This window comes from Chinchilla lanigera, unplaced genomic scaffold, assembly GCF_000276665.1.
Source record: "Chinchilla lanigera isolate Chin_1 unplaced genomic scaffold, ChiLan1.0 scaffold00058, whole genome shotgun sequence".
Classification (NCBI taxonomy): domain Eukaryota; kingdom Metazoa; phylum Chordata; class Mammalia; order Rodentia; family Chinchillidae; genus Chinchilla; species Chinchilla lanigera.
Window position 1 is genome coordinate 2,774,293 of NW_004955459.1, and position 27,121 is coordinate 2,801,413.

Here is a 27,121-nt window from a genome sequence, read left to right on the forward strand (position 1 = left end):
AATAATATTTTCACGTTGAGTATAATTAGATCATATACTCACTAATTGTTCTATTTTCTTTTTTTTTTTTTTTCTTTTTTTTTTTTCTAATTGTTCTATTTTCTTATATTAACAGAATAGAATATGGCAGAGAGACCAGAGAGATATGCGAGCAATTCAGCCTGATGCAGGTTATTATAATGATGTAAGTATAAAACATGTACTACCTTATTAAAATCTCTCTTCTTTGACCTCTAAGCCTAAAAATATATGAATGCAAGTTGAAAATGGTCTTTTATTTTTATATTTTTATAGTTGAACATTACTGAGAGGGTAGTATGAACAATGGATTATATTTTGTCTCTGTTTAAATATTCCTTTTAATTGAATGATGAACATTTTTTCTTCTTTTGTTTTGTTTTTTTTTTTTTTTTTGGTTTCAGGAATCGAACTCAGACCTTGCACTTGCCAGGCAGGTGCTGTGCTGCTGAGCTATATCCCCAACCCTAATAATGAACTTTTGATATGGGTTATAAAGCAGTGTTCAACAAAAGATTGAACTACATTTAAGTCTTGTAATAGAAATTAATTTTAAGTTAGGCATATTGTGAACGTTTGTGTTGACTTTGAGGAGTGATTAAGGAAATCTGACCCTTAATGTGATACTTAGTTTTGTTGTTAAGTAATAATGGATATTTAACTTTACTGTATCTCAATTTTCTTGTAAATCTGTTACAATAGTATTTGGAGGGGATCCTATCTAGTTCTGGATTTGCCTTTAGATGTTGAGATAATGCCCTTGCCACTCTCTTGCTTGTTGCTCTGAAGGTAGTCAGGAGCTCTAAAAAAAAAATTTTCTTGTGTTACAGTTGGTCCCACCTATAGGAATGTTGAATAATCCTATGAATGCAGTAACTACAAAGTTTGTTCGTACATCAACAAATAAAGTAAAGTGTCCTGTATTTGTTGTGAGGGTAAGTATTCTATTGGATATTGTTTCAGAAAAATCAATACTGAGGGCTGGGGATGTGGCTCAGTGGTAGAGCTGTTTCCTTGCATGCACAAGGCCCTGGATTCGATCCCCAATACTACTTAAAAAGAAAGAAAGAGGGGCTGGGGATTTAGCTCAGCAGCACAGCTCCCGCCTGGCAAGCGCAAGTCGTGAATTCGATTCCCAGTACTGGAAAAAAAATCAAAAAAAAGAAAGAAAAAAGAAAAGTCAATTCTGAGTTAGTTTGCAAATTAGAAATTAGATGAAGAACAATTAGAAATTACTTTAAATATAAATTTGGGATAATAATTGGCTTGTTACTGGTAATTTTATTTTGAAATATTTATTCCCTTTGTCTATGTTTAGTAAAATATTACTTGAAAATTATTTGTTTTCATGTTGAAATTTTCATAGAATTTTCTCTGAAGTTTTGTGTAGATATAGTAGCAGGTCTAAGAATTACTGACTAGTTCAGTAGGAAATGCTTTTGTTACTGTGAGAAGACAGCATTCGAAGGTGAATGATAAGCTCTTAGGTGTTACTAGAAAGGAAGATACCTGAACAAAGGTGAAGAACTATGGTGTACTGGTCAGCTCCAGGAAGGTACTCAATCTGCTGTCACTGAATTTTTTAAAATATACCTTTATAATTAATAATGCATTCACATGATTCAGAACTTTAAAATTTGGAGGTCTTTGTAATGAAAAATTTTCTTATCTCTTCTCAGCATCCAGTTACTATTTATGTAGATGGTAGTTTATAATCATTTTGTATTTTATTCCATTTCTTAGAAATGTACTTGTTGGTTATTAATATTTAGAGGTATAGGCTGATGAATAGAGCTGAGCAAATAACAGCTGAACAAAAATATCAAACAGAAGCATGATGGTGATGGCAAACATTAATGGCAAATGAGCAAATTGTGGAATCTTTGGACATTTGAGCTCTGTGATAGAAAACAGGGGGGAGGTGGCGCTCCATAGAAATTGTACAGGTGGTCTTAGGCCTTCTATTTGACTCAGATCTATGGCAGTATATATACCAGTAAACAAACACTTTTGTGTAAGTAGAGCCCACCAGAATGTAGCATAATTTTTTTCATCAGGGATTTGATCAGTGAGGTATGATGGGCAGTGGATTTGAATATACTATTAGCATAACATAGAAAACCTTTTTGGAATGAGTAAGATCTGAACATCCTTTATTTTTTTAAGTGGATGAATGAATGTTTTCATTTGGGAATCACACTGTAAGGTCTTAGGAAAAATTTGCCTATATTACAGTACAGTCCAAACCAAGAGGTATTAAGAAATAAAAACTGGGTTCTGTATGTTCAGTTTAGTTCATTGCAGTATTTACTAGGTTGGGATCTAAAGCAGATAAAAGAATCTAGGAAGGTAGGAGGTTTTTGTTCCTAGTAATCAAAACTGATGTACTAATCAATAAAAAGTAATTGTCATGTACTTGTATAATTTACCACAAACACTTGATTTTAAGTAGTCCATCTTGCTCTTTCTTATGCACACTTGTATTTTTCAATTTCTTGTCAGTTTTCATTTTGGAAAATAGAATTGTTGTATTTTGTATATTTGTACCTTCTAATAAGTGTGTATTCCATTATAGGAACTGAAAATTTTAAAAGTGAATTGTGTTTTGAGTTATCATGTCACAGCTTAGACTTAGTTTGCAAGTTATGACATTAATATATTTGTGTAGTGTTGGTCATGATTCTACTGTGTAAAGTTGTTTTGATAGTAGATCAGCACAAGAATTATCACTTGGCACTATGAATGGTGGAGAGCTTATAATTTCTAAGTACATTTAGTTGTGGGAAAAGTTTGATAGCCTTAAGTTGGTATTGTTATCTGTTTGTTTGTTTTAATTACATACTTTAACACTGTCTGCGTTAATTGAATAGCAGTTGTAAGATACCAAATTCAGTCTTTCTGAATTTTTTAGTTACTACCTTATTTATGTTAGTCTACCATACAGCCAAGTAATACGAGATCTTTTGTGTGTTTTCTTTTGAAATGCTTTTTACAGTGCATAGGTGTGGGCACTTATAATGTACTTGTTTTTGTGTGTGTGTGCGCCTATTATTTTTAATTTAGTTAATTAACTTAAGTGCTAGAACTTTTCCTACATTGTATTAATACAGATTCCTTTTTTAAGCTTTTTATTTTAAAATAATTTGGGGTATATAGAATGAGTTACCTCGTTCTTTTAAATTTTGTGTCAGTACATGTTTGTAGTACACAATGATTATTCATCTTAGTGAGTTGGTGTATGTACATAACAGATCTTAATCCTTTTTGCTTCTCCGTTCCTTCCCATAAGTTCTTTTCGAACAAAATACTTGTTTAGAAAGCTGAGGTACCCTCCAGTGAAAGTCACTATCATCTTCTTAATGTTAATTACTGTATATGCATATTATAATGACTGTGTAAATATTTTCAAAATGAATGAAGTTGGAGGATTTGTGGTTATATGTAACCTTTTTGTCCTCCTCCCCCAGTGGACTCCAGAGGGCAGACGATTAGTCACTGGAGCTTCTAGTGGAGAGTTCACCTTGTGGAATGGACTCACTTTCAATTTTGAAACAATATTACAGGTAACAGCAATCACCAGATGATAGTTTATCCTATAATACTCTAAAGATTCTCAGAAATGGGCATATTATTACCATTGTGAAACAACAATTGTGTAATTTATTGCTGTAAGTTAATATATGCGCCTCTAAGCCTTTAATGACATGTTCCTTAAAGCATTACCTTATAAATTTTTTTTGTTTTCACAGGCTCACGATAGCCCAGTGAGGGCCATGACTTGGTCACATAATGACATGTGGATGTTGACAGCAGACCACGGAGGATATGTGAAATACTGGCAGTCGAACATGAACAACGTCAAGATGTTCCAGGCACATAAGGAGGCGATTAGAGAGGCCAGGTTTATACACAATATACCATTTTCTGTAGTCCCTATTGTCATGGTTAAATTATTCTCTGAGTGTATTCTGGGTGCAGAGATGCATGGGCTCTGTCAGATTCTGGGAAGCTTTCTGCACCCTGTAAACACAATATTTTTCTTTGTTTTCACACATTCACCATTTTGCTGGCACCTTTCTGAAGTAGTGTTGTCCTGGTATCAGCCTTTGCAATATGTTAGAGATGTATTGTCTGCCGCATTTTGCACTGGTTTTCTCTTTTCATTTATGGTTAATGTGTATGCCTTATTCCTTTTTATTATCTACTGTGTAAGACAAGAATATTTTATTCCAAATAAAGAATTCAGTCTTTAATTATACAGCTGAATAAAATCTAAAGCCTACAGAAAACACCTTCAGAATTCACACAATATACAAGGAAAAAAGGCTTAAGTGAAGACCTGGTTGGCTTGGTTATGCCACGACTTCAAAAAGAAAGCATAGGACTAAAAAACTCTCACAGCTAACTCCCTGGATGTGGCAAACATTTATGGATTAATGAATGGGTTCTTCAAGCTTTGCAGCTGTAAGCAGATCTTTGTCAAGAAGACTGTAGGACTTTTCTTCTGATTCACTGTTAACATCAGTTACGCAAATGTATAATAAGTGGTTAAAATATTTTCAGCGAGTTGTATGTCTTTGCATATCAACAAGATACATATAGTAAAACTGGAAAGAAAAGTTTCGAAAACGAGCCTGAAGAATTGCTGCAGCCTCAGAATAAAGCTAAGCAGCATTCTTCAAGGTTGTGCCACCTACCTCTGAGAGGAATTGACTCTATAGAAACACTATCCACTACAATCACTTGTTTCTATTTTCAGAATCAACAGAAATGGTTGGATATACATGGTTCTCCTTTGATATAGACTTGATTTTAGTGTAATGCCCATACATTTTCACAGTTGGTTTTTTCTTATAAAATTTAAAAGGTCAAGGGAGTTCTTAATGGTTCGTTGAGAAACTTGATGGTTTTTCACTACTAGGAAGAAAACTGGCTCCCTCTGGACAGCGGATTCTTTGGCTTTAAACACAAGTTTGAAAGTACCTATTTTAAAATTTTCCTCTAAAGGTCTAGCAGTTCATGGGATAACTTACCAGGAAGAAGGTGTGAAAGTTTTCCACAGACCGTTCGAATAAATAAGAAACATTGTAAGGGATGGTTAGCGGTGGACCTTCTACCAACCCTCCCAGCTTTTCAGTTTATCATTCCATGAAGTATATGAGGCAGAAACTGGTAACAAGTTTTAGAGCAGTATTCGTCTGTGATTTAAATGTCTGTGCAGGAATATTGCAGAAAATGAGTTCATTTAGTTTCTACACATAAGGCAGCTCTCTGTTTTGCTGGTGTGAGAGGACATATACTAAGAAGACCAGAGATGGCATTAAAAATAATAATACACCCACAAAGTTCTCTGAATACCGATAATTGGAAACAGAAACAACTGTTGAAATCTTCTTTTGATGAGATGCATACGTTAGCTGACAACATTCTCTTTAAGGGCTTCTTCACTGGATACTTCCCTCTCCTGTTTATAATGCAGCATAGTGTTTTTATTTTTCCCTGTCTGAGAAGCACAGATAATCTGTTAAATGCTGACTTCTTTCCCCTGCTGTGTGTCTTCATGTAACAGTTTCTCACCCACGGATAATAAATTTGCTACATGCTCTGATGACGGCACTGTTAGAATCTGGGACTTTCTTCGTTGCCATGAGGAAAGGATTCTTCGAGGTATGTGTGCTAACAGTACTGATTGGAATATTTAAATAGGGGATCCATTTGTGGTGAAATCATCACAAAAGCACGATACCAGCTTACATCTCCATTCAGTTTTTTACATGTACACCACCTCAGTCAAACTTACTGAAGACATCCAGACTCACTCTCTAGTTCACAATCATTTTGTAGTTTTTTACTAATAATATTATCTTTGAATTCTTTCAGCTGTGAATTAAACACAAAACTTTCCTTCTCACATTGTATGCTTATCTTTATGCATCTTTTAGGATTATATTCCTTTTCCTGTTTTATACTCAAGATATCCAACATTAATACTAATTTTATTTAAATAAGTCACATTCCTTTGGCAGTCCTTTTACAGTATAAATTAACTGATAAAATAGGGGTATCAATAGCTGTGCTTCTGGGTGTTTCTATTTCTAAAAACAGTTGGATTTTACTTTATTTTATTTTATTTTATTTGGTACTGGGAATTGAACTCAGGACCTTAAGCTTTCCAGGCAGGTGCTGTCCTGAACTATATTCCCGGCAGCAATTGGATTTTTAAGTGTACCATATTTATACTGCTTTGCACATATATATGGTTTGAAAGGGATTACTTGTTTCCTTATATTAGTTTTATAATTATAAATGAATCTTTATGAATTATTCCTACACTGCAGAAGAAATCCATTTTTCCACTTGGAGTAGATCAGTGGATTAGATTATTGGACTTCATAAAGAGGGGCTGCTAAAAATACCAACCTTTAACCAACACCATTTATGTGAATTCTAGGACATTAGGTGTGTACTGTACATATGCAATACCACAACAAAACATACTTCTAAATTCTGTTACTTGCTAGAAGATAGTCTCACATTCTTTAGTTTGTGAACTCTGACACTAATGCAGGGAGGGAAAATGGATGCCTTAAGTACTCGGTGTTAGGAAATTATTCAGCTGTTTCCCTTTATGTTTAAGTAGAGGTAGTTGTCTTGGTGGAATTCTTAGTATCTTAAAACAATTTGAGCTTTATATGCAGCATATAATGTTGACTTTTAGACAAGAAAATGACCCTTGAATATTTTAACCCGTATTTCAGAGATACTCCATTACCTTTGAATACATTTGTGTATGCATCCCTTGCTTTGTACTTGCTTTTTGGGGTTCATCTGCAAGTCTGTGTCATTAGCTAGCATAAGGACACAGTATCTGTTATGTTGAGGGAGTATATGCACTATAAAGGTCATAATAATCCTACAGCTTCAGAATGAGATTGAAACCGTCTAGTTTGAGTTATTTCATGGATGAGTACCCTAACTGAGAAAGTATGACACATTCAAAGTAAAATAGGTTCAGAGCCAGAATCTGAATCTTGCCATTTGACTCCTACTCTAAGGTTCCACTAACATTTTACATAACTATTGGTAGAAGTTTAAGAGTTGAGCTTTCTCTATTAGGGCTTTTTATTTTAGATTTTTACATGGAAATATCAAACATGCACAAAAGTATAATGAATCTCCATATACTTTTAGGATTTATATTCCTGCTTAATTATTTCTCTGTCTTCCTCCCTCCCTGGCCTTCTTTCTTTCCTTCCCTCCTTTCCTTCCTTCCTTCCTTCCTTCCTTCCTTCCTTCCTTCCTTCCTTTCCCTCCCTCCCTTCCTCCCTCCCTCCTTTCCCTCCTTCGTTCCTTCCTGGCACTGGGAATCAAACTCTGGACCTCGCATTTGCAGGCACACCCTGCCGCTGAGCTATGTCCTGGTTTTCTTTTACTTTTTTATGAAAAAATGTTTTACTTGTTATATAGTTATAACTTCGTACTTAAATAAAGCAAATATGAGGATCTTAAATCAATTGTACTACCCAAGAAGTAGTTTTAAGTCACTTCAGCAGCAGAACATCTGATAACCGTGGTTTTTTCTAAACTGAAATACTAGTATTCAGGTTTATTAATTGCAGTTTGGCATGTTGCAATAAATACGTGGGTTTTGGGTTGAAGTTTGGGAACTTGGTCCCTAAAAGGTTTGCCATCACTGGACTATAGCATCTGACAGGCAGGCAACATTGCTTTGTTCATGTTGTATACCATGGTTTAGGGGTTAACTATTTAAAAAATCTGGGAAAATGCTTAATTAAGGGAGTTTGTGATCATGTGGTCCTCTTTGTTGCATACTTTTCTACATCATCCTTAAAAACTAGTCTTCTACTCATATTTTCAGTGATAAGTATACACATAATTGCCTTTTTTAGTTTCAGACATCTTTAATTTTTCATAATGTTCTTTTCTTGTATCAGAAATCTACTTTACTACAACTTGTCCTGCTTTTTAGAATGCAAAGAAAGTTTATTTCCAAAACAGCAGCTCATTAAGTACTAGTAGATACCAATTGTGTCTTCAGCTTTAAGCATACAGCATTCCTGTACAGAAGCAATGAGAATATACCTGTTTCATTTTTGAGACAAGGTCTCACTACATAGTCTGGTCTTGAACTCACTGTAGAGCCCAGGCTGGCCTCATACTCATGGGGATCCTCCTGCTTTAGCCTTCTGAATGCTGAGATTACAAGTGTGCACCACCAAGGCTAGCAATGATAGCATACTTTTGAGCACAGAATTTATAGTTGCTTTTTAATATTTTTGAGAAAAGTATTCTAAGATTTAAAGTGAGCATAGATCTATTGTCAGGAGATTTGCTATGCAAAAGTATTTATTGGTTGATTTATAGGTTGAAAAAGCAAGATATTTATGAAATTGAATAAACCACAGCATTGAGGGCGCCATGTTTGTATCCAGTCACTACAAAAGTAAGTCACTAGAGTTTATATACATTTGTCCTTTTTTTCTCCTAGCATGATATTTTTTTTACTCCCCATGTCTAACGTAGTACCTGTCACATAATTTTTTTTAATCTTCTTTTGGAGACAAGTCTTGCTATGTAATACAGACTGACCTTGAACTCACTATGTACCCCAGGCTGGCCTCAAATTCATGGCAATCCTACCTCTCAGCCTTCTGAGTTCTGGCATTGTAGGTGTATACCACCACACCCAGCTAAGACACTTAATTTATGAACTAGGATTAAAATAACTTTTTTTTTTTTCTTTTTGGTCTTTTTGAGACAGGGTTTTACTGTGCAGTTCAGGCTGGCGTTGAACTCACAGAGATACTCCACTGTGATTGCTGGCATGTACTACCATGCCCTGCTAAAATTACATTTTAAACACTAGCAGTATGAGAGAGTAAAGGAGCATCTGGTTTACTGATATTTTATACATTTGACTCAAATGAAATAGCACCATTGAAGTACATTTATTTAATAAGCATATCCCTGGGGCCAGGGATTTAGCTCAGCGGCACAGCACCTGCCTGGCAAGCGCGAGGTCGTGAGTTCGATTCCTGGTACTGGGAAAAAAAAAAAAAAGCATATCCTTATTTAGGTAGAGGAATTGTATGATCCCTACCCCATGCTTCTTAACATTTTATAGGTAAAATGTTTTCACAAATTTAAATTTAGTAACATAGAAGAAGGGCCATGTGATAGAATTACATTTTTATTTCACTGAAGGGGAAGTAGACCACTTCCCACTAGCTGGCTGAAAGTATGGAATCAATAAGAATACTGAGAGGCTATATATATATACATATATATAAATAAATTTTTTTTTTTTCTTTGAGACAGGGTCTGGCTATATAGTCCAGACTGGTCTTCAACTGACTCTGTAGCCCAAGCTGGCCTCGAACTCATGGCCATCCTCCTGCCTCAGCCTCCTGTGCTGGGATTATAGGCATGTGCCACCATGCCCGGCCTTGAGGTCTTATATTCTTAGAAAGAATCTAGTTCGTAAGCTCCAGTGTGCTTGAATTTGTTTTATCTTCTTGATTTTAACATTGACCCCAACATATACTCTTACTGTGTATCACAAATTTTGTAAGTACTTGATTCCTTTGAAATAAATACTGATTGTTCCTTATTTTATAAATGTGTAAACTAAGGCATGAAGAAGTTTAGTAAACCTGCCAAAGATCATAGAGCATGTAAGAGGGAAGGCTAGGATTTGAACCTAGGATGTTTGACTTACGTTTATTTTTAGCTACTGTATTAAACTGCTTTTTTATGTGGTGATGTACACACCCACACAGAGAATTGAACCCAAAGCATTGTTCATGCTAGGCAAGTTCTCTACCACTGTGTTGTGTACCCAACCCTTCCTTTTATGTTTATTTAATTTATTTATTTATTTGGTACCGGGAATTGAACTCAACCTCGTGCTTGCTGGGCAGGCATTGTGCTGCTGAACTATATCTCCAGCCCATTCCTTTTACGTTTAAAAGAATGCTAGCCTGAGGTAAGTTAGGTGGAAATTAATATACAATCAGAGAGAGACTAGGCTGTCAAGTATGTGAAAAATACAGATACCAGAATTGTGGCTGGATGTGCATCTGAAGAAGGCAGATAAAGTCACAGTGGCCCAACTTGCATAAGGGATAAGCAGAACTATAATTAGTACCACCTCGTCCATTAAGTGCAGATATGCATCAGATAGCCAAGTGGGTAACCAGAACACACGGGCCCATCCCTTCCCAAAATGTTCCTGTTTCAGAAGCTAGGTATAAGCGAGGGTTAACAATGTTAGTCTTGTACTCTTCCTACATGCCCCACTTCCCTATTGGATCAATATTAGCTAAATGGCTATTTGTGTAATCCTATAGGTTGGTGGTGGCAAAACTGTGATATGTGTGTCTAGTGGCATGCAGGGCCCTCTGTCAGTATGTGAGTCAAGTCACCCCAGGAGCTGAACATCAGATATTCAGGTTTAATTGGGGCACTTTGTGATAGATAAGTGGGTTTTCAGTTGCAGTTTGGGTACTTAGTCTGTAAAATGTTCACCATCAGTGCTACAGGTTGATGTAGTTTGACCCACTTTGTACCTACATTGTGGCTTTACTGTATAACTTACCCTGACAAATGGCCTTGGTGGCCACCCACTTGGGACCCCTCCTGTCTCTCAGGAACTATATCTATTCCCTAATAAACCTTTCCTACTCTTAAGGAAAAGAATGCTAGCTTAGAATTAGTGTCTCCTTAAGTTGTTTTGACAAAGGGCTGGGGATATAGCTTAGTGGCATAAGCACCTGCCTGGCAAGCGCAAGGTCGTGAGTTCAATCCCCAGTACCTCAAAAAAAAAAAAAAAAAAGCCAAAAAACATTGAATTTTGGGGCTGGGGATTTAGCTCAGCGGCAAAAGCGCCTGCCTGGCAAGTGCAAGGTCGTGAGTTCGGTTCCCGGTACTGGAGAAAAACCAAAAAAAAAAAAAAAAGTTGTTTTGACAGAATTATGAAGTAAAGATTTTAGGGGGAGGAGAGGAATATTGGTATTCCTGGGTAATTTAAGTATCCCAGTTCATCTTAACATTCTCCTTTAATATTCTCCATAAAGGTTGTGGATTTTGAACATATGACTTACTTATAACCACAAAAAACATTAAACTGCAGTGAAGTGCTCATACTGTAAATGGGACTGCAAGGTGTATGCTAGGTTATAATAAATAGATACTATATTGAGACTTATTCAAAAGGTAAGGTCTGTTTTCAGTTTTTACATGTAGTGAGTACGTACCACACAGCTCCAGGAAAAGAAATATATTTTTGCTAAGTTTCTGTATGCTTCCTCACTACATTCAACTGGCTTTTTACTAAGAGACATAAACCACTGCTACAAAGATTTTTTGGTTCAGTCTGTGTTTTTGAACTGTGTATAGACATGTTTTCAGAGTTGGAGTGTTCCAAAAAACTGTGATACTTGTTAGAATTTTATTTACTACGGTATTTCATTCTATAAGGACTTACAGAATATTTCACAAAAGCCAGTCTTTTCTCCCCGAGACAAAAAACAAGTGTCCTTTAAAACATAGTCTATAGCACAGTAACTCCTATTGAAGTGTTAATATTAAAAGCCCTTCAATCATATTTAATCATCCAGATGACAATATTGATCCATTTTACAGGCACCTATTTTCTCTATTGGTAGACCTCTTTAGAGGAAGAGTTTGAGGTTCTTTTTTCAGGTATACTGAAAATACTGGATCATAAGCTCTTGGTAGGTTCTCTTTTCTGTGCTTGTTACAAGTGGGGGGAAAATTTTAATATTTAACTTCTAAAGTACATTATTTGAAGAAATTAGTGTAGTAGGGTTCTGAAATACTTATTACATTTATAATTTTACAGAAATTGTTTTAAATCTTGATTTTGGACTTCTTTCCATCTCTGTGTATTTAAAAAATTATACATAGTATGCCAAAAATTCGTTGAAGGTAAATATGTGATTATCTTTGAATGGGAGAGATGTGCACTGCTGCTGTAATACTTAGTGTATTAATTAAAAATTATGAGGCATTTCCAGACACTATTTTGGTAGAAGAATCACATATCCTTTGATACCCCATTGAATCTAGAGCTTTGTGCATGCAAGGCAAGTCCTTGAACTTGTGATCCTCTTGCCTCAGCCTCTGGAATATTTGAGATTATAGGTGTATGTCAGAAAGTGCCTGCAGGCTTTTTCATTTTTAGTGGGTAGATTTTTTTTTCTTTTTGAGACAGGGTCTCGCTACGCAGTTCAGGCTGGCCTTGAGCTCACATTGTAGCCCAGGCTGGTCTTGAACTTGCAGCAATCTTCCTGCCTCAGCCTCCAGAGTACTGGGATTACAGACATGTGCCACCACACCTGGCAGTGGGTAGATTCTTCTATAAAGTATATGATTAAAATATGGTATCATAAAAAGTAAGCTTTGTTCATAAGGGTAATGAAGTACCAAAACTAATTTTCTCCATGGTCATTTTCTCCCTCTACTTTTTTTTTTTTTGAGTTAAGTGGAGATGGCACCTAGGGTCTTATGGATGCTAGGGAAGTGGTCAGCCATTCACTATACCCCCAGAGGTATGCCGTGTTTAATTCTATACCAAAACCTACATCTCAGCAGTGTCTAAGAAGTACTGTGACCTTTTCAGTTACAAAGAGACTAGAGTAAAAATTGATATTTAAAGGAAGAATTTCCGTGTTAAAGAAGAAACACTAGTTAGGTCATTTATTCTTTTTTACATATTTTTTTATAAAATAACCATAACTTCTCCAAATGAATATTGTATCTCCAAGCTAGTCTGCTGAGGCCTGTTTTTTCTTTTTAGCACTCTTGAATGTATTTTTTAATTTAATATATAGTAGTTTTCTTTGGGAGAACAGATTTCATTTTAATATTTAACTTCTAAAGTACATTATTTGAAGAAATTAGTGTAGTAGGGTTCTGAAATACTACATTTATAATTTTACAGAAATTGTTTTAAATCTTGATTTTGGACTTCTTTGGGGTATAGCCTTCTTTCTTGGAATTGGAGAGCTGCATACTGTTGTATTATCTCATCTTTTAACTGAGGATTAAGATGCATTTCTGACCCCTATTGGTTTTTTTGAAACAGATCCTCACCATGAAGTTCAGGATGGCCTTGAACTCATGGCAGTACCCCTGTCTCAGCCTCTTGAGTGCTAGGGTTACACATGTGGAGCACCATGCCAGGCATCATACTGACTGTAGCCTTTTTGTTTGTTTTGCTTTTTTGAGATAGAGTTTCACTATGTAGTCCAGGCTGCCCTTGACCTCACTTGTAGCCCAAACTTGCCTTGAACTCACAGAGATCCTCCTGCTTCAGTCTCCTGAATGCTGGGATTACAGGCGTGTGCCACCACTTCCGGCCTGACTGTAGTTCTTAGCACAGCCTTGGCCTATAAAAGATGTAGAGCCCTCTCAGTTTCCAGGTTTGATTTGTTAAAAGTGGAAATGATAAGTAATCTGCCAAATTGAAACGGTTAGGAAATCCTGAGGGAAACCAATATAAATGCAGACCCAAGGAATACAAAGGTGGGTTCTACAAACTATTAAGGAGCACAATAAAAAAAAATTTTTTTTTAATTTTTAGATTTGTTAAACAACCGTAGTTTGTGGTGCTCAGTTATCAAAGGCTAGAGTAGTGGTTCTTAATTGTGTCAAGCCTATTAACTGCTTTTTCTAATTTGTAATCTTTTCTGAAATGAACTTCAGTGATGATTGCTACACATACAAATTTTTAAACTAATACACACACCCCTACACAGGTTGTGAAGAAAAATAGTCTTTCAAAAATACCCCTAAAGGGTCTTAACTGCTTTCATTGAGAACCAGTGATTTGGAACAAGGCATGCTGAAGCAGCCGTTTTTATGAGGATTATTGGAGAGGTCAAGGACATTGTAGTCAGACAATAAGCAATTTCTTGAACTAAGACATGGATCATGAGGGAGGAGTGTGGTTTTATAGCTGAGTGATTGCAGGGTCATTCCCACAGTCAGTTTTCACTGGATCTTTGTTTCCTGTGAGGCAAGTAAGCAGGGTGCTGAAAGATGCTTTAGTTGGCCCTATCCTGCTTAACATTGTTTATTAACCTAAATGGCTTGCTTTGCAAATTAATGAGTGATTTAAAATTATAACCAGAACTTCACTAGTTTTCAGGGTGTGAAAAGATACTGTGATGTTAAATATAAGTAGGAAAAAAATTGGGGGGGTACCGAGGATCAAATTCAAGACCATGTGCTTGCCAGGCAGGTGCTTGTACTGCTGAGCTGTATCCCCCAGCCCTTAATTAGAAAATTAAAGTGTAAAATTTAGAGGTAACTATGAAGTCTTTGTGCATGCAGGGCCTTTCTGGCTTTAGTTCTGGTTTATTAGCCTGGTGTATTAGAAATTGTGTAAAAGCAATCCATGCTTTTAGGTAATTGATATGAAACCTCAAGGTGTCATGCATGCCCTTCTTTGCTTAGTAGAAATAGATGTTCAGAATGGTGGAGCTTCACTTTTGAGGGGAGAAGGAGCTGGAAATTGTGAGGAACAAAAGGTTTAATGTTCAGCTTGGTCAAAAGTGACTTAAAGTGATTTAAGAGCCGGGGGACTTGATAACACACACCTGTAATCTCAGCATTTGAAGACTGAGGCAGGAGGATGCTGTGAGTGTGAGGCCAGCCTAAGTTGCATATTGAGACCCTGTTGTAGTGTACCTTGTTGGTCTCTCATTGTATCCCGGAGAGAAATGGTGGTGGGTATGAGAAAAATAAAGACAAGACACAAGAGCTGGGGTCAGGTGGAGTTATCTCTTGCCGGATGAGCAGGAGGACTGACTTCAACAGTAGGGGTGTGTATTTTATATACTTGCAAAGTTAGTATCATGGAGGGGTAATGTTGCCCAGTGAGTAAAGGCTGTAATTGTCTGGCAGGATGCCTTTTTGAATACTGAAGTAGTTCGACTGCTTGACAAATAACCAGCTTCAGTGGCTCCCAGCATATCTCCCTTTTCTGTTCAGTTGCAGAAGTGATGGGTGTTCAATTGAAGCTAGAAAAACTGTGCTTGAAGAATATAGTCCAAAGTCCATAACAGTGGTCAGTTACCAGTCTACCTGGCAATTGTCAGTAGTTGTTGGTGACTTGAAGCTATTACAGTGGCATTGTTTCTTTACATCTTGTGGTTACACTTTTCTGCTGGATGTTTAAGACCAAATTAAAGTGAGACCTGTATAAATAAAAATTTAACCTTTTGCAACTATCAGGGTCAGTTAAGTCTCCTCAGGAATCATCTTGGAACCAAGTACAGCATCCCTTGATCTTTTGTCAGTGTCAGCCATCTGGATGAGTCATGGCCATTGCTTGACCAAGTTGCTTTGAGTGAAAACTTGAAGAGAGTTTTTTCTCTCCTGATGACTCTTTAGGCACACTACATATCGTAGAATCATTGTCCTCTGTGACCCCATAATCTCCTTGATCAGAAAATCAGGGACTCAGCCAAGTTATACGATGTCACAGCAGAGGTTTTCTGTCCTGAGTCTTCACTGACCTGGCAAGGCATGTCCAAAATAGTGTATTTAACCTGAACTAGCTTATCTTTTAACTATAATTTCCAGTTTTGGGAAAAGCCAAACTGAAAGTTAAGCATGGTGGTATATACATTCCTTACAAAAATTTATGTGACTAGGCTATATCCCTTAAGGAGATGTTGCCAACTCTGTTTATTGAGATACTAGATAATGTTATTAACCTTTATTGTTTGAAGTAGTGAATGGAGACTCAAAATTATCTTTAAAACATTTTAAATACACTTACGGCTTCTGTTACTTGGCAGGAAGATCCCAAATTCAAGGCCAGCCAAGGCAACTTAGTGAGATCCTGTCTCAAAATTAAAAGAAAAAAATATTGGGGGATATAGCTCTGTACTTGCTGTGCTCAATCCCCCACATTGAGGGGGAAAATTGTACATTTCAATTTTTAACATGTATATGTAATAGTTAAGTACATAAATCTTTTTTTTTGTTTGAGACAAGGTCTCATTATGTAATGCAGATTGACCTTGAACTATGTAACACAGGCTGGCCTGAAACTCGTAGCAGTCCTCCTGTCTCAGCCTGCCGAGTGCTGGGATTATAGGTATGCACCACCATGCCTGATTATGTACATAACTCTTAGATAGTACAATGTATTTTTATGTTTTTATACTTCATCTAACCACCTGTGGATGAGATACAGACTTATTTTCAGTAATCAAGATTCCTTTGTGCTTCTTCTGAACATGACATTTTATTAGATAGTTTAGACTTTGAAAGAGATTTTCATTAAATTATTTTTCCTTTTTCTCTATTGTTCTTCAGGTTTATTTTGTAATTGCATGGTTTCTCTTACCTTGGATTGTGTAGAGTTGCTGTAATTTCCACTTACTGATTTGCTTCTATATTCTTTTGAAAATGCTGTAATATTTTCTTGTTTTTTTTTTTTTTAATTTTTTTATTTTTTATTAACTTTAGCTGCTGGTTTCCCACTACTAAAATTAGTGCTGTGAAAGTTAGTACACAGAAGTTGGGTATGGTAATGCATACTTCTTCTAGTCCCAACTAAGGCAAGAGGATTGCTTAAGTGTAGGACAGCGATGGCGAGCCTTTTAGAGCTTTCAGTGATACACACAGCCTGCTGTGGCACATATTCCATGGGTTCACCACCACTGGTCTAGAAGCACAAGGCTAATCTGACAACATAGCAAGACACTATCTCAAAAGAAAAAAAATGTATAGAAGGAGTATTGCATATAATTACAAACACAGGGCCTTGAACCTAAATTTTAGTCTCAGGGTTTAGTCCTTATCAGCTCTGTGACACTGAGTCAAATTACAGTACCATGGCTATACCATCCTTTATAAAATGATGATTAAAATAGTATCAACCTTATTGAATTACTGTGAGAATTAAATGGGTTTATTTCTGAGAAGCTGTCATTTCCAAAGCTTGCTTCCATATTCCTGGCTTATTCAAGGGAAAAAAAAAATACTTCAGAAATATGTAGTTGTCTATATTTTATGACAGTTTGCCTCCAAAACCCTTAGTTCTGCCAAAATTTGTGAATGCTCAAGTCCTTTATGTAGAATGGCATAGCATTTGCATATAACCTACACACATTCTCACATACACTTAATTTTGACAGTTCTGGAGATTAAGTCCAAATCTTTGTCCATGTTAAACACATGCTTTACCACTCAGCCATAGCCTTATCTCTCTCTGCTATTCTCGTAATCATCTCTAGATTACTCATGTAACTGCTATTTGAATAGTTGTTATACTTTTTAGGGGGACAGTTAGAGTTTTTAAAAGTCTAAACATGTTTTATGTTTAGTACATAAAACAATTTTTTTTTTCCTCAGTGTTTTCAATCTGAAGGTGATTGAATCTGCAGGAGCTGGACCCAGAGATATGGAAATCCAGATTTCTTTTCCTCCCTTAATTGTTTTTAGGCCTTTTTGGTGGTGGTGGTGGGGTGGTACTGGAGATTGAACTCAAGGTCTTTGCACTGAGCCTTACCCCCAGCAAACGCCCCCTCCTCTGCTTTTTTTTTGTTGTTGTTAATTTTGAGATGGTATCCCTGAGTTGCCCAGGTTTCTGCCTTGGTCTCCAGGAGTGCCTGGGTAAGAGTACAATGATGTGATGAGCTGTAAGTTAGGAGTCTTGGAAAGGTGTTTTATACTTTTTATTATAGTAAACAAGATTTAATACCTGTTTAGGCCTCTCAGTTACCCTTTGCCTCCACCCATTAAAAGTGTCAGTTTGACGGCAGACTGGCTGGCACGTATCACCAGTGTCTTTGTGGTTTGTTGCAGGGTGGGGGGCCAGATTTGTACCTTGGATGTAGCAGATGTGGGCCTGACTGACCAAGGGATTCAAACAGGGAAGATACTAAAGGAGACACTGGAATTAAAGAGCATTTTAAATTTAGTGACTTCCGAATTTGTTTCTTCAGGTTGTATAACACTGTACCCATATTTAGTTGTTTCTTTATAGATCCTAAATTTTAAATACTTGAAAAGTTTGATGTTTGTGGTATAATTTGGGTAAATTTCTAGAAACTAAATGAAAATGTCTCGTTTGACTATTAGAAAAAAAATACAATATGGTAGGACACACCTGTAATACCAGCTACTTGAGAGGCTAAGGTATGAAGGTTTTAAGTTCCAGGCCAGCCTCGTGGGATGCTTACCTATCATATGTAAGGCCCTGGGTTCAATCTTCACTACCATAAACAAATTAACAAATATATGTACATATATAAATATGTACATGTTTATTGATTATGAATGTGTCCTATCATGCTATGTTATTAATGTTTTATAATTCTTGTTTTTTTGAGACAGGATCGTGCTGTGAAGTGCAGGGTGGTCTTGAGCTTACTTTGTAGCCCAGACTGGCCTTGAATTGAACTTATAGCAGTGATTTCCAGCCTCAGCCTCCCAAGTGCTGAGATTACAAGAGTGTGCCACCATGCCAGGGCTTATAAGTTTTCCTCTCCCCTCTCCCCTCCCCCTGCCCCTCCCCCTCTACTCCCCCTCCCCTTCTCACCTCCACTCTCACTCCCCCCCCCTCCCCCTATCTCCTCTCCCCTCTCCTTTTCCTTTTTTTTTTTGGTACTTGGAATTAGACTCACAACCTCACGTTTGACAGGCACACACTGTGCCACTGAGCTATATCCCCAGCCCCTATAAGTTTTTATCTAATGGTCAAATTAGATAGTTTAATGAAATTTATGCGAATTATTCCATTTATATGTTTTTCTGAATTTTGAGAACATTTTTAGTTTTATAGTTTTAATATATTAATGTGCCATGCATGTGTAAATTACCAAGAATCTTCTGGGTGAAAATGAAATGTTTACTGAAACAAAAACTTCAAGAGCATTTATAAGGCATCCATAAAAATTAACTGTTAGCTGAGAAATCAGTTATGTATGCAACACTTTATGTGTAAGACTAATAGAGGGCAGTGAGGGTGACAGTTTTCTGTCTCTGCAAGAATTCCCACACATTGCAGATTCCTAAGAAATGTGCCTTTGAAGAGTGTATTTGAGCCAGGGGTGGTGGCGCACACCTGTAATCCCAGCACTCGGGAGGCTGAGGCAGGAGGATCTTTGTGAGTTTGAGACCAGCCTGGGCTACAAAGTGGGCTCAAGGCCAGCCTGAACTGCATACTGAGACCCTGACTCAAAAAAAAAAAAAAAAAAAAGTATATTTAAGAGCTCACACTACAGTTGCCAAACTCAGATTTTTCCAGGGTCAAAAAGAAGGCAATAGACTCTTGGGCAACTGAGACACCGCCCTGCTCTTTTCCACTTGCAGGCATCCTGGATGTAAAAATAATCTAAGATAGTGGAAGGTACGAAATAGGTGACCTCCCCCTCCCCCTCTGTAGGTCTTTAAAGCTGATCCTAAAAGTTGACAAAATGTTTGGGTTTTTTGTCTTTTTTGGAAGATGAGGAGGACCTTCTTTTTTCAGTGCTGGGGATCAAAACTAGGAGTGCTCTACCACTGATGTGTGCCTCTGGCTTCAGCCTCCCAAGGAGCTTGGGTTACGAACATGTGCCACTGTACCTAGCTTTTTACAATTTTTATGTTAAGCATGGTTGTGAATAAAGTGTATATTTGCATACACTTATTTACAGTTGGGGACTCAGCTCAAACCCTAGTGAGTACTCAGCTGAGTTCTATCCCTGAGCACACATGCCCCAGACAGACAGTGAATAACTTTGAGATGGATTGCACTATATCCCATGCTTGTCTTAGACTTTAAGACTACAGGTACCTGCTACTTCATGAAGGTCTAAAATTGGTATTCTTGACATATGTCTTGCTTAGTGTTTATGCTAGACTCATTTGTACCTATTACTTGTGATAAGTTGGCATTTTCAGTTTGTGTACCTGTGATGTGATATAGAAATAGCACAACTGTGGAGTGGGAGCTTTTTCATATTAAAAATATATTTCAGTGTTGCTCAGTGGTAGAGTACTTAGCATATTTAAAACTCTGGGTTCAGTTCCCTGCATAGCAACAAAAGACTTTTTAAAAAAATTGTGACAGGGTCTCACCGTGTAGTTCAGGCTGATCTTGAACTCATTATGTAGCCCAATCAAACTCCTGCCTCAGCCTCCCCAGTGCTGTGATTAGAGGCAGGCATCACCACGCCCGGCTAACAAAAGATTTAATGAAAAACATATAGATGAAGATCTTGCCATTTTCTGACAACTAACCTTTTTTTTTGTGTGTGTGTGGCATTGGAGATTGTGCTCAGGGAACATTAAGCTATATTCTCAGCCCTGCCTCCTTTTTATTTTGAGGCAGACTGGTAGCATATTTTAGGAGTTACGGTGACAGTTTGATCCTGTGCCTTCCTAATTTTCAGTGTGATAGTCTGAAGTGATGCTTTATATTAGATCTAAATCATTCAGCTTGTTTTAGCATGATCTTGACATTAAAAGCAAAATAGAAGAATAATATACCAAAGTCATCCATTGTGATTATGTCTTAGGCATATTTTGTAGTTACTTTGTTAAACTAGAGCATTCAGTCTAATTTCACCATCTTAGTCACAATGTCAGTATCCTTTAGCTACAGACCATCAAAAACATATAGTTGAACAAGTTGGTTTTATGACTCATTGCAACAAAGACCAGAGATCATAAGGCATCCTGGAACATCTCAATAAAAGAGTAAAATGAAAATCTGCAATAGGATTTTATCTTTAATTGGGTAATTTTGGGGATGGTCAAAGGAAATGGAGGCTTCCTGTAGAATTGGTGCTGCCAGAGAGTAGAGGCTGCTCCATGATTATCAATAAACCTTATAGGGAGGGCTGACTAGAGAGTAAAACTGCAATTGGTAAACAAGTAGCTGGCATTTGATGAGTGGGATTCAAATTATGTGGGTTGTGCAGTTACCTTGTTTAGTATTTATCTTGTCTAAGAATGATTACATTTGAAATATGCATCTAGTGAAATTCAAGAGAACAAAACAATTAAGCTGTAAATACCAGGTCGGTGAGACAACTGTGAGCATAAGGTTAATTCTCAAGAGATGAGGAACTGCTTTTTTCCCTTCTTTTCTCAAAAAATTCAAATCCATGTGGTAACTCATAATATGGAGTGGTCAAGATTTAGTAACAGTGACATACTGGGCATACATACTGTAACATGCAGTGAGCTGTGGCAGTGCCAGCAGTAATGTTTTTACAGAGCAGTGATTGGGAAGCATTTGGTTGCTTCTTAAGCAGCATATGCCATGTTCCAGCTGGCATTGGGAAAAGTAGTACAGTGGTTGAAAAACGAACCTATTTTTCTTAAGAAATAAGAGTTTACCTGTATTAGTCTTTTAATCCTAGAGTTTACTTATTCAGTGTCTCAGAATTAGTTTTTAGGGTATAGTTTCTTTAAGATGGTTAGATTTAACTTCATTTTATGTGGTTTAAGTTAATGTAAAGCATAAATATCAAAATGAGTTTTAAGTGCTTTGATGACTACTAACGCTTGAGAACTAATCTCATGTTATGTACCTTATACTAACAAATTATAATAATTGTAAAAGTGTTGAACTGTCAGGTTGATCATAGGCAAAGAAAGAACTTTTTTAAAAAAATGGTACTGGGTATCAAACCCAGGCCCTTGCAAATGCTAGGCAAGCCAATATGATCAAATTATTTCTCAGCCCCAGAGAACCTTGTTTATACAAATTCCCCTCCAGTATGTTGTGTGCATCAAAGATCACTGCAATGATCTTTGTGTTTACTCATATATTCAGATGATTCATGTGTTCTCTGTGCCAAGTGAAGCGCTAGGTATTGGCAGTATGGGAATGGGGTCAGCCACTACTTACCTTCATGAGCCACATGATAATTGGAGGTGTTTGGTTTCAGAACAGCACTTTTAATGGTATCTTAATTTCTAACACATAGCCTATAATAAGTACTGTGTAATTGTATTTTACTACAGGGAAAAATATCCCCTATGATTAGTGAGGTAAGGTTTGTAGTTTTTGTGACTTTAAAAGCAGCAGCTGTTTCTAAAATCAAGTATTTTATTGAGCTCATTTAAGTCTGATAGATGATATCTTTGAAATGTGGAGGTGTTGGAACAAAATTTTTCTTCTAGTAAACACCAAGGTAGTCTTTTTCCATTGTACCTTCACCTTGAATAAGTTGAAGGTATTCTCTTTACTACTGAGTTTATTGATGCATGAAAACTAAATTTAACAGTAGAAAAGTTGGGCTTATAGTTAAGACTTTTGTTTTGGTTTTGAGATAGGGTCTCAGTATGTGTTTCAGGCTGGCCTTAAACTTGCTGTGTAGCCCAGGCTAGCCTTGAACTGGCAAGGATCTTCCTGCCTTCATCTCGTGCTGGGATTACAGGCATATGCCACCACACTGGGCTATAGTTAAAACTTAACTATGAATACTCGTGGAAAGTCCTGAGCACATTGTTAGTATTATGATTGTGGAATACAACATATCTAGCTCCTTTAGACAAACAAGGCATATTACAGATTCCTCTTCAAGTAGTACCAGTACTTATGCCATTGGTCTATAGAGTTTTCCTATAGAAAAAAATGTTGAAAATCTAAATAACCTTTTTTGTTGGGAGCCAGGTCTCAATATGTTGCTCAGGCTGGTCTCAAACTTGGGCTGAAGAGATGCTCCTACTTCAGTCTCTGGATTAACTGGCATTACAGTTGGGCACCACTGTTCCTAGCTTAATGTCTTTATGACAGTTTTTAATGTTTACAAGGATCTTAAACTTATAAAATAGAGTTAGATCACAAGAACTTTTATATTTTTGTTCTTTGAGTTGCACAATAGTAACCTTGAAATGTTGGTGTGGAGTAAGTGGGGATGAAAACTTTTTAGAACAGGAATTTTCTCCTAAAGTCTGTTCCGTACATAAAAATTTGTTTATTTATTTTGGATGTAGTGCTGGGGATTGAACACAGGGCCTAGCATATGCAAGGCAACAGCTCTACCACTGAGCTACATGTCCAGACCATTTTAAGATTTAAGTATTGAATGATTAGCACATAATTGACAGGGAAGTTATTACATAATCATTTGTGTTTGCATCTAGATGATGTATAGATGCCAGAATTCATCTTTATATATCTAGGCACATGGATGGGAATGTTCCTCCAGTGGCCCAAGGCCCTGGGTTCCATCCACCAGCACTGAGGAAAAAAAGTTGTTACATATATGGATTTGTGGTGACATCTTGATTAAAGTGTCTGAATAATAAGATACTGTATTTTGAAACTAAATCTGCTTGAATTGAAACCCATTACTTACCAGTCTGTCATCTATCTGTAGGTGGGATATTTATATATTGTTTTTCTTTTGCTGGAAGGGATTGAACCCAAGGGCTCACAGTAATCTGCCACTGAGCTGCACCCACGGCCTGTTTTCTTTATCCATTTACCAGAAGGATTGCTATAGAATAGTACTAGTTTACTATGTCTTTTCAAGGTCAGTGATGAATTCAAGTCTATTTGTAACAGCTTTTTTTCCCCCGATAAGAAGGAAAGGGTAAACTTAGTATATTGCTTTAAATTTTAATGACAAAAGAATATAGTATTTATTGTGGTTAAATGACAAGGAAGAAGAAAATTTTAATATTGAACTAGTCCACAATTCTATGTACATAGTTTCTACTTGGAGCAATCTTTTTTCTTCAGGGATGCTTTAAACATTACTCAGCTAAAAGTATATAGTTCTGGGTATAAATCCTAGCTCTCCTTCTGAGCTAGTCTCTCAGCTTGCATTTCCTCATCTATCAAGTGGGACCAGTGATACCTACCTCCCAGGGCTTTTGTGACAGCATCAGTCCTACACAGAAGGCATCCTCCACAATACAAGTGTGCTGTTTAAGTCATATATGTCAGGGACAGATGCTAAAATCATGTAAAGCAAAAAACATAAAGCAAAGAACATACAGTATTTTAGTTGAAGAAGTTAGGTAAAGAGGAAATTGATTAGGAGAAGAGTTAAAGGGGAGACATATTGAATCAAAAGTTTGGGTGGGATATGTTATCTTCTTTTCAATAGTGATTCTTAGGTTTAGAAGTGTTAATTAACTATTGTAAGCCACATTTAAATAAATAACATACTGAAATGGAACTATGACTTATTTTTTAAAACTTTACATAAGTCCTCATACCTCCACACTGTCATATCAGAACCACAGGAAATTGTTAAGGAAAGTTTTACCCCCAACTTTCCCCATGTACCACCACAAGAGTTGAGAGTGCTCTTTGGTTTTATCTGCTTGTGCACTTGATTTTTTTTTTTTTCTCCATACTAAGGATTGAACCCAGGACCTCACCCACACTAGGCAAACGCTGTACCACTAAGCTGTATTTACAGGTTTTTGTTTCTGTTTCTGTTGTGGTGTTTTCTTTTCTTTTTTTTTGGTCTTTTTTTGACCCAGGGGTCTTGGTATGTAATTTAAGGCTGGCCTTGAGCTCACTTTGTAGCCCAGGCTGGTCTCGAACTCACAACGGTCCTCCTGCCTCAGCCTCCCAAGTGCTGGGATTACAGGCATGCTGCCACCAGGCCTGGCTGTTTTTGTTTTTCTGACAGAGGTCTTGCTAAATTGCTCAGACTGGCCTCAGATTTTTAATCCTCCTGGCTCAGCCTCCCAGGTGGCTGGGATTATAGGTGTGTGCCACCCTGTTTGGCTCTTGTTTGTTTGTTTATTTATTTATTCATTTGTGTACCGGGAATCTAACTCAAGACCTTGAGCTTGCCAGGCAGGTGCTTATGCCACTTAGCTATATCCCCAGCTTGTTTATTTTTTTAATAGGTAATATATCTGAGTCTTCTTTGAGAACTGCCAGCTGCTTTTTTGAGTTCAAATTAGGTAAACTCTTTATTTGATGAGTTTATCTTATATTGAGTTTCTCTCTGGATTTATAACAGTATATTGCTTTATCTTACTAGGTTTGCAATGTCTTGTAAAAACAAAGGCCAAGAAAAGCTGTATTTTTTGGTGGGTGTGTTATTTTGACATTTAAAAATATACACCTTAATTTTAAGTTGAATAAAAATCAAATGTTCTTGTTACAAATATTTCTATAACCAGAACTTTTGTTGTGTTATGTCCTCAGCCTATATTTCTCCAGTCTTTTCTTCTTTTATTATTGATGGTTCTACAAAAGTATAGCAAAAGAAAAATTCTCTTAAGCACAGTAAAGGGTGAAAAGCCTTTCTTCTGCCACATTGTTTTGATATTTATATCCACTATGCTGATTGAAGATGAAAAGCCCAGAGCAGAAATTGGAAACCTCGTGGCTCACAGGTTGCAACATTACACTGGTTCCCCAGAGCAAAGAGGCAGTGCTGCTGCACAGACCTGGTTAACAGCATCTTCTCCCTGGGAAGCATCAATAGCATGTTTATAGGATTTCTGTGTGCCTGCTGGGAAAAGAAATGTATAAACTGTGGTCTTAATACACTGATGTGCTCTTGAGAATAGAACAACCCTGCCATTGAGTATGTATTTTACAGAAGTGTTCACCATTACCTAGTTAAAATGGATTTACTTTGATCTCTCCATATCTTGTCCTGGGTGATCAGGATGACAGATGACGAATACACTGTCACTGACATATAGGGATCTCACTTGCAACCTGGCTTCATTAGCAGTACTGTTCCTCACCAACCAAGTGAAGACTAAATGCATCAGTCACACATGACAGCAGATACATTCTGTGTATCTCATGGAAGTAAGAACTGGGGAGAGTTGTGAGCTGGATTCACATTGTACCCTGTGGAAGGCTGAGCTCTTGGTGCTGCAGCAGTGTTGTTGGATGGGAGGGATGGAAAGGTAAGGAAAGAATTGGGTGGGATTAATTTAAATTTATTTTTCTTATAATTTCTTCCTACTACAAAGGTAATAAACATTCATTAAAATGTTAAACAATTAGAAGTGAAAGTCTTCCCCTCCCCTTTCTGAATCTCCGGAGGTAAGCACTGTTCTGTTAATAATTTGTTGTGTATCTTTACAGAGTTCCTACTCATACACAAAAAATAATTTAACAAGTTACAGTAGAAAAGGGATTAAACTATACACATTTCTTTGCTATTTGCTCTTCTTAACTACACAATATATATATGTCTTGGTCTTTATCCCCTAGTCTTTACTTGATAATGATCTATATAGCATGTGGCTCCCATGAATTATTTAACCATTCCTCACAAACAGGCATTTAGGAGTTGCAGATTTTTGCTACGAGAAAGTTGTGCATTAAACTTCTTGTGCCTTTATTTTTGTTTGCACTTAGGTAAATTTTCTTTTGCATTAGACTCATGACAACAGACTTATGACAATAAAATCAGTGAGTCAAAGGGCTTTTAGAAAATGAGTCGTCAGTGATGTTGTAGAAATCACTAATTGCAGAGTTTAAATCTTTGACACCATAAAGGGACGGAACTTGATATGTAAAAATTTGTTAAACTTGTATCTAACCCCAGGGATTGGGGGAGCTCTTACTGAGTTTTGAATCCAGAGCCTTTGTACTGAGCTACATCCCCAACACTCCCAGTCACCCCTCCCCCGCCTTTCTTTTTGAATTTTAAGATGGACTTGATAAGTTGGTAAATTGCCTGATCTAGGCTCAAATTTATGATCCTCTTGGTGTGGCCTCCTAGAGTGCTCGAATTACAGGTGTGTGGCACCATGCCTTGTTCCCAGAGGTAACTTTTGAGTTTGGTTTTATTTGTTCTGTGGTTACCATCAGAATTGTAAATATCTTATTGTCTTTGCCTGGTATGGCATATCTTTTCTTTCCTGTGATTCATGAAAAGTGAGGAATTTAGTGGTCTTTGCCCCCAGTTGTGCATTTTGAGGTTTTTATTATGGTGAATTGTAGTGGTTTACTTTATAGCTTTCAATGTACTTAAATATAATTTTTGGAGGCCACCAATTTTATGCAGAATTCTTCCACTCAGTATTTTTCTAATCCTCTGTCTTTTACCTCTTTACCTTACTTTACTTATGTAGTCATGGATTTTAAGCCATTTTTGTGTTACTC

At 36.9% G+C, this 27,121-nt stretch overlaps 1 protein-coding gene across 13 annotated transcripts in view; it reads left to right on the plus strand.

Annotated features, from left to right (window-relative positions):
- The window catches only part of Wdr33 (WD repeat domain 33), a 100,912-nt gene that overhangs the window by 33,828 nt on the left and 39,963 nt on the right, over nucleotides 1-27,121 (plus strand). For 8 of the 13 annotated variants that reach the window (XM_013521042.1, XM_005397581.2, XM_005397576.2 and 5 more), the window contains 5 exons: nucleotides 116-184; nucleotides 849-953; nucleotides 3,486-3,581; nucleotides 3,768-3,919; nucleotides 5,588-5,685. In XM_013521042.1, coding sequence (XP_013376496.1) covers nucleotides 116-184; nucleotides 849-953; nucleotides 3,486-3,581; nucleotides 3,768-3,919; nucleotides 5,588-5,685 — 520 coding nt within the window. Of the gene's footprint in view, nucleotides 1-115; nucleotides 185-848; nucleotides 954-3,485; nucleotides 3,582-3,767; nucleotides 4,578-5,587; nucleotides 5,686-7,411; nucleotides 7,751-8,403; nucleotides 8,483-17,433; nucleotides 18,159-27,121 lie in introns of those variants that run through there. The other 5 variants (XM_013521045.1, XM_013521046.1, XM_013521044.1 and 2 more) reach the window with 5 other exon arrangements.